Source organism: Solanum dulcamara, chromosome 11 (genome assembly GCF_947179165.1).
Source record: "Solanum dulcamara chromosome 11, daSolDulc1.2, whole genome shotgun sequence".
NCBI lineage: Eukaryota > Viridiplantae > Streptophyta > Magnoliopsida > Solanales > Solanaceae > Solanum > Solanum dulcamara.
This window is the reverse complement of record NC_077247.1, coordinates 62,018,893-62,030,312: the sequence shown is the minus strand read 5'-3', so window position 1 is coordinate 62,030,312 and position 11,420 is coordinate 62,018,893. Positions and strand designations below refer to the sequence as shown.

The 11,420-nt window shown below is 30.9% G+C and overlaps 1 protein-coding gene across 1 annotated transcript; it reads right to left on the bottom strand.

Moving 5' to 3' along the window:
* Positions 1 to 58: 58 nt before the first annotated feature.
* Positions 59 to 3,944, bottom strand: LOC129872284 (glucuronokinase 1). Its single transcript, XM_055947213.1, has 6 exons — positions 3,561 to 3,944; positions 3,062 to 3,211; positions 1,657 to 1,845; positions 1,417 to 1,533; positions 836 to 996; positions 59 to 511 (listed from the first exon to the last, which is right to left on the bottom strand). Exons 1-6 carry the CDS (start codon positions 3,765 to 3,767, stop codon positions 265 to 267), a joined length of 1,071 nt encoding a protein of 356 aa, XP_055803188.1. The 5' UTR covers positions 3,768 to 3,944; the 3' UTR covers positions 59 to 264.
* Between the last annotated feature and the right edge of the window lie 7,476 nt (positions 3,945 to 11,420).

Below are 11,420 nucleotides of genomic sequence, written 5' to 3'. Positions count from 1 at the left end.
ATGATTTTGCTTGAGGGCCTTGTTATTTTTATTTCAAAATAATGTGCAAAGTAAGCGCTTCTTGGAATGGATTTAGCGGCCATTATAATGGCGGCAAAACAATTGTCATTAAAGCCCATGACTTTTAGTGGCTATAAAAAAATATCTTTAATAGCACTTCTTTGAATGGTCGCTACATGCTTCGTGACAAGCTTAGCATATACCAATGGAAGATGAAAGGAATGTAGAATAAATGACTCCATATTTGAAAGCAGGTCATTGTTTTCACTTTGATCCCAGAGTTTGAAGATCAATTTCGTTTAGAAACGAAGGCATAACTTTAATTGGTTGCAAAGTGAAACCAGCACTGTGGCATGCATCCTCCAGCTGCTTCACTTGTGAAGGTCCAGCCGGACAAAACACAACCACAGCCCCACCACTTCCTGTGAACTTGGACGCAGCACCTACCCTTCGAGCAATTTCAACCATCTCTATATTCATGGCTCCAAGGGCATCATCTCCAAACATACGCCTGCATAGTCCACGCACAACATTTAAGCATTCGATTGGCATATCATATTACCCGCTTTATCTAATTGCAAATCTAGCAATATTTGAGTAAGTCATAACTATGAAAAATAAGATGCAAAATGGCATATGATAACCACTTTGGATGAACTGAGTAACCTGTCAATCACTTGGATTTATTCTTTGTCCAGAACCAAAAGTTTATATGGTCAAAGACAGTCTTTGCTAGTTTACGAATGCCAAAACAGGTTTTGGGACGCCACTAAGAACATAAAAGATATTTTAAAATGTCCTCCTGATCAATCTAACCAGGTTGCACATATTTTACCTTCTCAGGTCAAAATTATGATTCATGAGGGCTGCCAGCTTACTGTAGTCCTTCTCAAGAAGAGCTTTCCGTCCCTCCACAGCTACGTTTGCAACCTCTTCAATGGTTGATCTTATAAATTTATCACCATCTAACCATCTTTGTCGAACTGTACTATGTACCTGCATTGGGAAAAAGTATCATCTATATTTTGTAACTAATGTCAACAAAGTAATTTTTAGTGACAAAAGTTAATCCGGACACTGATATTCACATTTCCTTGAGAACCTGCTACAATCGTTATGTCTTCCATTGTCTGGAGAAATATTCAATAAAATACTGGAAATATAAAGAAGTACCTTGTTAAAAAATGCTGAAAATAAAGGGCCTGCCTCATGGACTACAAGCCTATGTCAATACTCAATGTCTAATTCTTTTCACTTCCTTCTTTGTGCGAAGTGAAAACCAAAACGTAATATCCTAACCCATTGCATGGCTAAGCAAATGACATAACCCAGTAAAATTTAGTCACTTAGTCTAAAGAATCTTTGGCCAGACAATAGAAAGATTTTTCACTCATATTCTGCACATTAAATACTCACCTTTCCAGAATCACTGGGATTTTCTGCATAGATCACATGAAGAGGTGGGAGAAGATCAACATCCATGGGTGTATATATGCCATGACCCAATTCATCCATGTGATTCTTGCCAAAATCCTGCAAAATAAAGTTTAAAAGATGAATATGCAATATTAACTTTTCATCTATGGCAAGCTTAGTTCTGCCAAGTATCATGCTGATACTTGTCAAGGAAAAACAAGAAGTATCACACATACACACCATATATACAACGCCTCCATACACCTGGGCAACTCTATCTTGAAGACCTGCAACAATTCCAAGTTCCTTCTCTGCATTAAGGACGAGGTTCGGCCTTACCTCAACTTTGATGAGATGTCTGACTTTGTAGAAGTCAAGAAGGCAACTCAGTGCAGCACTTACAATTGCACTAGAACCTGAAAGCCCTGTCTGAGATGTGGAAAGTATTTGATATATTAATCAAACTTTTTCACAACATAAGATAAATCAAATCTTTTAGTTATCTTATTTCTCACATAGCAATGACATTCAGATCATGGTCATTGAAGTAGTGTGATGTAACTTCAGTTATGATTGAAACAAGCATGTGTGCCACTCCTAATTTATTTGCATAGCTTAAATCCAGAAGGTAGTATGTAAAGTTTTATGCTAGGTCAACGTCCAAGGTGTAGGTTTTGATTGTGCCTGATTGAAATTAAAGATATGTTTTACTCGACTTAGATATTTCAGATAAACTCTAAACCTAGGAAAAGAGATTTCCAACACTAAACATAGGACCATATAAACAGAAGAACTCACTCTAAATTAAAGCTGTTTCCTCTTGTATTTTAAACTGAGTGTACTGGAACTCAAGCAAAACTATCAGAGAGATGGATAATTAAACCACCTCCAAAATCTATACGCATGGAGCCTGAGCTGCTCATGAATTGGCAGATTGACCCAGTTGAAGCTTCTTTGAGATTTATTAGGTAAACAATCAACAAAAGCTTGACCACACTTTTTAGTCTTAGTACAATAATGAGGCTAGCTCAAGTCAATTGGATAACCGATTTGGAATATACAGAGAAAAACAAAGTCGTTAGCCAGTTCAGTTGAACTTTGTGTGGATTGTAAGAATCCTCTGTTCAGGAAACTTGACCTAGAATCAAACTCACTAGAAAATATATCTTTTTTCAGCTCAACTGACTTATTTATGCCTGATATATAGAGGTGAGGATCATTATGATCACTTCCAAGATGTTCCGCTCAAAATCTAAACAATGAGCAGTTGAGCACAACAGATTCACTTTTCACTTCTGAAATTATAAATCATAATGCAAGGACTAACCCGACTGCTCAAGAAAATAAAAATAAAACCATTTGCTCTTAATGCTATTTACAGAAAACATAGATGCTTGCAACTGATTATCTATTATCTTTAATCTAGATTCAATCCTTTTGTTTAAAATTAAACTTCACATTGCTTGGCTTTTTCTCTTGATACAAAAGCTGTAACATGTTTTCCGATACAAACTAGCAAAAAGTTTCAAGTCAAAGAACATTTAATAGCAGAATAAAGAGTTAACCAACAATTAACTAGCATGACTCCAAACCACATTAATTGAACCATCTAAGGACAGATAAATCTTGCAATGTTTGGTTCTACCTGGCGGGGAATGTTAGTTTCATACGAGAGAGTGAAATTCCCATCATGTAAGGTGATGTTGTTCTCCTTGCAATAGTTATGAAATATTTTAACGATTGCCATAAGTAAACGCACCCCTCCATAGTATCCCTCACTCTGCAACCTGTTCACCTGTCAGACAACAAGTACGTGCATAATAAGATGTTCGGTCAAACTTCTAAAATCAGTTTATTTTGAAAAGTGCTTTTCAATTTCTCTAAAAAGGAGGGGAAAAAAAGCACTTTTTGAGCTAAACTTGTCATCCTAATTAAGAAAACACCGATATTTCATATCAGAATTGGAGAATCATGTATAATTCATCCCAATCTAGCAATTAGGATAACCAAGTAAACCCAAAACCAAATCAATCATCTACAACTCAATCCCAAAGTACTAACGCATTGGCATGTTGAACGCCAGTATAAATATAGTTCTAATATATCCTCTAAACCGGAAGCAATAAAAGTATTAGATAGGGTACCAGGTGAGAAATTGAATTGAACTGAACGAGATCATGAGAAGGGTGAGGAACAATGACGAGATCTATAGAAGGCTCCAAACGAACGGAAGCCCAAAAGTTTCCGAGGCTGAAAGAGATTGTGTTCCCAAAATAAACGTCGCTAGGGTTTCCAAGCAGTCCAACTCTCGCGTAAGACTTGTGCTCGATCACTGCCGACTGTTTCTCCATTGTTGCTTCAAATTGCTTATTTTCCCTACTGTCAATGCAGAAATTGTAACAGAATTTGCATCAGTGGAATCGATAGATCTAATGGCGGGATTGACTTTTTACTGTAATTTGGATGAGGAAGACGATCTACTGATTTACTTTTTTAATTAAAAAAATACCTATCCAATTTAAAGATTAAATATTACTATTCATTTTTCAATAATATCCTAAAACTATTCTTCTATTTAGTGTTTCTTAGAAATTGTGTTAAATCAAATATGCACAAATAAAGGTGGATAGAGAAAATATAAAAAAGGCTTAATAAATGATTAGCGGTATAAACTTGTCACATATTTCACTAAAACATTCCAATCTCCGTTTTAGTTAAGTGCTTCAATTCTTTATTTAAATTTAATAAGAAAAAGAATATTCATGTTCTCATTCGTTTTAACATTTGTCTATTTAAGTAATTAAGTTATTCATATGCAATTTTAGCTGAGATAATTTGTGGTCAATACAAACTTAACTTTATGTTGTGAATATTTTTTGTAAGTGAATGCCATTTTTCTAAAAAAGATTAAAATAAACGGGATGAAAACTTCAAGACCATATATTATGGAAAATCACCGGCTACAAATCACCTGGACTTGTTGGACGGGAAAAGGGCTTTTCTAGCGAAATTATAGGCCCACTATATCATTTCTCGAGGCTATTGTCCAACTTCCCCTGATTCCTTGGCCCATTGGACGGTCAGAAAAATTCAACTTGGATTACAAAATACAGCAATCTCAATAAGACGATTTAACACATCAAGCTGTGACAGTACAAATGAAAAAAAACATATCTAAATGTTTGAGACATTTATTGTTTAATTTTCTAATGGATAAAATTTGCATGACGTTGAATAATATTAAAGTCATAATTTAAGATTATTGTTCTTGATTCCTAGTCTTTGATGTCGCTAGCAAAGATGACAGAAGCCAAAAAGCTTGGGGACATAAAGGCATGAGCTTGGGGATGGATGCGCCGATTGCATTTTTTGCCACAAAGATATTTCACTTTTTAGCCTTGTCTCTTTCTATATGTTTTTTTGTTTTGGGCAAAAAAAAAAAAAGATTTGTTTAGCTTGTGTATATATCATTCCTTTATAACTTTCTATACATTAGTTGAAAAGTTGAAATAGGAACATATAATATAAGATATGCAGGCTTTTCGTTTTGTGAAGGTAAACAAAAGAAGCTTTCAAAAAAGGTTATTTTTTTTGTTAATTGTACTTAGTTAAGCAGCTTTTGAAAGTTATAGAGAACTAGCAACACTTTTAGTTAGAACCAATTGTCTGTCATTCCTTTTCACGTTTCTCTTTTCTTTTTCTTGGTTTTTTTAATCTCAACATTCGTGTTCAATTGAGAATAATTTAAAATTGATGACTTTAATTTTTAAATATTTTTTTAACACTGAATGCATTGTACATTTTAAAATTATATGTTCATCTTTAATGTTTTCTAAAAAGAAAAAAATAGTAGCATTTTATATACAATCATTGCTAGTCAGTCGAAGAAGTTTTGGAAAGAGCTGATTAAACATGACATGACATAACATATTTGTAGTTTACCAAAGACATAACTTCATATATGAAGAAGGCATGGAGATCGAGGATTAGGGTAGAAGATTAGTAGTTAGTCGAGCGTTGTCTAGTTCTCCACAATATCTGTTGTTTCCTTTGCTTCGACTATCATATTATTTGTTGTTGTTACTTGTTCCCTTCTTAGTTGTTTTATTTTGTAGTTGCTTTACATACTTGACTTATGATATGCTTACTCGAGGGTCGATCAAAAAATCATTTGCTCCAGGATTTTTACTAAGGGGTTGTCAAAAATTTAAAATGTAGTGCTTTGGATTTGAACTTGAAACCTCAAGATAAATTTTGAACCCCTAAAACTAACCCAACCTCTAGTCTAATCTTTAAAAAATTCGTAATTTATAGATATACACTAATAAAAAGTTTCTTATATATACTGTGTAATTAATTCGTCAAGAAAGTTCGGGTGAACACTCTACCTCCTCCTAGATCTGCTCTTACTTGTGGCATTACACTAAGTATATTATTATAATTTTATTGCTTTTATAACACATACAGTACTATATCAGTAATGAGATTATTTTTTAAACTAACTTTTACGTGGTGTTAACATTATATTGCAAGTATATATTTTTTATATATCATTTCACTACGATATTCAAAAAATATCCAAATAAACAGTGTCGATATAAAGAGGTTTGATCATATATAATTATGATCCTCATTTTAACTAAACCCCATCTACACAAAACTTTAGATTTGTCTCTATCAACAATTAATATATAGTTACTTACTTGTTAATAAATGAAACGTGGTGACTTAGGTGAGCTGTGACTGAAAAAGGTGTTTGTGCAAGTAGACAAAAGAATCGATCCAAACTAGGTAGATGACATTTATATAAATCCAACGCTGTGTGATGAACAAATCTATCTAATATCGACACCCCCTAATTCAATAGCAGGCCAATTACCAAAAAAAGTAAAAACAAAATAGCAGGCCTTCACATGGGATTAATTCCACATAATATCATTCAACTTATCCTATAATTAGCAATGACATTATTGAATTTCTCTTGGAAATCTTTATTGGACCATAATAGCCAACTAAAATTTAATGGGGTTGAAGCATTATCTTGACTCATACATATGAGAAATTGAATAAAAGGTTATTAAATTAGCGTTATTTTCATATTTTTTTATCGTTCATTCAAAGTTATACATGTATCTAATGTTCGTATAAAAAAAGTGAAAAAGTCAAGACTCCTTCCACAAACACAAGATTCAAACAAATTAATAATTTTATTTTTTTAAGAGAAAAAGAAAGCATTTTCAAATTTCAATTTTTTTTTCTACTATAAAAGCCTTCAATATCATTATTGTGTGGATCATGTCAGATCATGAGTGAAGAGGGATAAAAACTGTACATAATTGTTTGAACTGAAATACTTGGAATGATTTATCACTTCCACTAAAAATAGTCTTTTCAGTGTTAAATGTAAGTTAATATCTTTTGTCCAACCTCAAAAGGTCCTAATATTTCAAATCGTGTGATTATAATAAGTGGTGTACAATTTGAAGACGAAGAAAATGGATTATCTAACTAGAGCCTCAAAAATTGCCATGTGAGTATTTGTGAGTCAACCTTTTTCCAATTGTCATCTTCCATTACGAAACTTAAAGATCACCATGTTTTGTCCATTTCCTTGCCAATATTAGCAGTATAATTTTCAAGTTGGAAAAAGAAAAAGTATGATTGGGTTTAAGTGAAGTTTAAGTGAAGTGTGAATGAGAAATAAAAATTGAAAAATGGGGGGGAATCAAATAAAGAAAAAATGAAGAGTCATTTCTCCCTCATTAATAAAAGAAAGGAAAAGCATTGTCCTTATATTAGGAAGACTTTCTTTAACTCATAGGGTTAAGTAGAGGGTGCCCCTCGCGTTGTCGTCGTCGCTCGCTTGGTTTTGACAAATGATTAATTGATAATTTTTTAGACAAAATTTATTTATTAATCTCATTATTTGATTTCCTTTTTCTGAATATTAATTCAGAATTATTGATTATTAATTAATTAATTCGCTAATTAGTTTGAATTAATTAAATTCGCAGATTAATTTGAAAGGACCTGTTCCTTCCAAAAAGACATTTCTTTCTCAAAATACACTATGCCTATTGTGAACAGATGAGACTGTTCTGAGCAGGCATATTCTAACCCATTGTTGGTTATAAATAGAGAGGTCTCCTCTCAGTTTTCGACATTGAAATTTCTCCCTCTTCTGCATATATTTTCTTACAAATAAAGTTGTGCCTTTGTGTGATCATGTTGATGCTATATGAGTTCGCTGAAATTGAAGAAGTTTGAGGTACCGCTACTTCTTTAATGTTCTATTTGTTTTATCCTGGGAGAAAATAATCCATAATCTAGGATACAGTGAGGGGATTAAATTCCTTAAGGACACACAGTGAATTATGTAGATTCGGATACTATTTTTTCTTTACATCTTTATTTTTTCTGATTTACTAACTTTAATACAGGATATAACAAGTATTACCCAAATATTTTAGTTTTGCTTGTGCCTATGAAAGGCTAAAAGTATGTGCGCTCTTAAAAATAGTTTAGGGGTTCTATATATTCTATTGATAATCTATTTTAAAAATAGTGTCCGATGATAAGAGTATTTTGATTATAAATTTATATTCGAGTTTTGGACTCTCAAAACCTTCATTTTAACGAAGTATGGGAGCTCTACTTATAGATTTCAAAAAAGCTTTGCGTTTATTGAATACCTTAGCATGCCAATATCGCTATATTTAATAATTTCAGACATGTTCATATAAAATTTATTTATGAAATTTGAACCTGTCCCTTCAATTATTCATTACTCCTTTTGATAATGAAATTATTCTGCAAATTTTGTGGACCAAATCATACACAACTACTAAAGATTTAATTACTCCTACTTGGAGCAGTTGCTTATTTATTTAATTTGAAAATTGAATTGTATATGTGTATTTAATTTGAAAATTGCATCATTTCTCATGATCAAAAGTATAGTCTTTCTTTTTTTGGTCAAGGTTGACTTAGTTTATGGAGTCAACGCACGAAAATTCCCAGAGAATGTGGTGATCAAATTAAATAACCAATAAAAAAAAAATCCAAAAGCTGCAATTTCCTTTTCTGCCTTATGCGTAGCTCCAAAGTTAGAAGTCGTTAAAGTCAAATCACTCATTAACGATATTATTTGATTGTATATTTTTAAATTTGTTATAAAGAGATTTGATTGTATTTTTTTAAAATCGGCGAGTCTTATTTTTATGTTAGATTATTTCTCAAAGAATGTCATTTTTTATATTTTAAATTTTACCTAAATTTCATAGTGATTTTTCTCAATACACTTTATTCCTATTCTTTTAAAAATTATCCGAAATCCCTTCTTTTTGGTCACTTTCAAATATATCACGTACGTCCTGATACATCGTGTAAAGTGATGCATCCGACATTCAGATATATCACGTATTCGATTAATATATCACGTAAAATGGTGTATCCGACTTCTCGATACATCACGTAAAGTGATGTATGATGTATCAGAGAATAGGAGAGAGTAAGAATTTTTGTAATTTTTTCAAATGGTGGAAATTTTAAAGAATATGGTAAAATAAGTTGTGTATTTAGATAATTTTTTCATATTTTATACTCCCTCTATTCATTTTTACTTGCACATAATCGATTTTGCATTTCGCTTAAAAAACTACTTTCTTATTCTAAAATAAGTGTCATTTTAACAATAATTACATTCATTAGTAAATAAATAAATAAATACAATTTGTAGTTTACTAGACTATTTCTATTTAATAAATGTCTCGTGAAAATTGAATAATATTTGAAGTTGAAGTTAAGGGTATAATTGAAAAAACATATTAGTTTTTGTCTTGAATTCCTAAGATAACATTTATTTTGAGATAAAATATTTTTGCTAATGTGACATTTATTTTAGGACAGAAATAAAGTACCTAGTTTATCACAATACTTAGGACTATTATCATTTCAAAAGTCTTGGGAAAATGATTTTGAAAAACGAATAGTTAGTTAATATTAAGAGTTAATAAGGGAAAAGTTTAGTTTTCTCTTGTCATTCTAAAATAGATAAGTAAAAATGAAATTTTATTTTTTAGCATAATATACAAGTAAAATTAAATGGGGAAGAAACTTTTTGTTTCAAACCTCTCACATAACATGTTTAAGATCATAAAATTTAAATATCTTTTTTATTTTTAAAAAAGTTATGACACATAAAATAAAATAAAAGTGAAAGGATAATATCAGAAGATTTTCCCAAGTTGCAATTCTAGTTTAGTCACATATGTAGATGTCATTCTTGTTTTTTTGGTTTTCTGGTCCCTATTGTGATTAGTCCACTTTCTAAGAAGTTGCCTGGAAGCAAACCTCTCTTTCACAAATTTGGCTAAATTGTGCATATTATTCCAAAATTTTAAAATATGTATAACATCTATATGTCCAAAGAAATACTTACACTTTCAAATATCATTCTCAAGTAGTCATTACATTTTTTGCATCGATAAAATTTGCTCTGTTAACCATTATTTTTATAGTGTTTTTCAACGTTATACAAGTTATTAGCGCATCAATAATGATTACTGCCAACAAATTAAAATGGGATATCGAAACCTTAATGCAGACTACTACAATAACTATCCGTAGCTGTCACTCCAATTAGAGAAATTTTTTTTGATCGTGTTAGATTATACATCCCCCATTCTACTAAAGTAAACGGGAAGACTCTAAGCCAAAATTTTGCACATGGGTTTGTGTGTCCAATATTTTGTTTCTTTGGATAAAAAAGGAAAATAATATTATTATTTTTTCCACAGTTATGGTGTGTTTGGACTTTGGTACGTATATAACTTTCAAAAATAATAAAGATTTGAAATATAATTATGTTTCTTATCTACAATTTATTTAATTACGTTTTATAGCTATAGTTTCAGTTGTTATGTTAATTTTCGTTTGTATATATCGCTGCATTATACAAATTGACGTTTTTCCATTTGTATATTATATAAATTGGGCTTTTAAAGAGATTGTATATATTTGCTTCTAGATTTGTATATTCGCTTCCAGATTTGCTTTAAAAAATTGTATATTCGCTTCTAGATTTGTATATGACCCCCCAAATTTGTATAATAACAAACTTCATTAAACTGTAGTCAATTCGCGTAATTAATTGAAATTATACCACTATCGCATAATATAGTAATAATGTTTGTTAATCCGCTTAATTTTCCCTATTTTTTATATGCTTAATTGGTCAAAAAAAACTAAAAAATATTTTCGTTAGAAATCAAGTTTCCTTTAAGAAAAGTAATTTCTCTAATAAATTTAAAAAAATAAAATTTAACAAATAGCATTTCATTGATTTATCCTCTCCGTTCTCGAATATATCTCATCTTCATCCACCATTCATTTCCTCCACACCAACTCCGAAAATATATATCTTAACAATAAACACCTTTAGAATAATATTACGTATATAAAAAATACACTTATTTTTCTTCGGATTACACACGCCCTTAGATTCTTTCTTTTTCCTTTGAACGAGGAAAAACAAAAGAAAATTACAAAATGTCTCTTTTATAAAGAAAAAAAAGGAAGACTCTGTATGAAAACGTAGAATTATGAAGGAGACAGGCAATACCACATCTATCGATTAAAAAAAAAAAAGTGGATTATTACGAATTACTTCCTCCATTTCAAATTATTTATCATAATTTATAAAAATAATTATTATTTTTTATTAAAATTTTAAGACAAAATTAACCAGCTAGTTTTTTTAATTTACCTCAATTATGAGAAATAACACGTTAATAAAATAAAATTCTCTCAATAAATATTTATTAAGAAAAATAAGAGAGATAATTTAATACGAAAGAGTAATATTTAGTCCTTCATTTATTAAAGTTTTTAGGAAAAACATTTAGCACACGGCAGTGTTTTGGCATGGTCAATATTGTCTTGGTCGTTGGACTAAACTCATCCTCCAATTTTTTCTTTTACACTTTAAGATAAATATAAAAGTA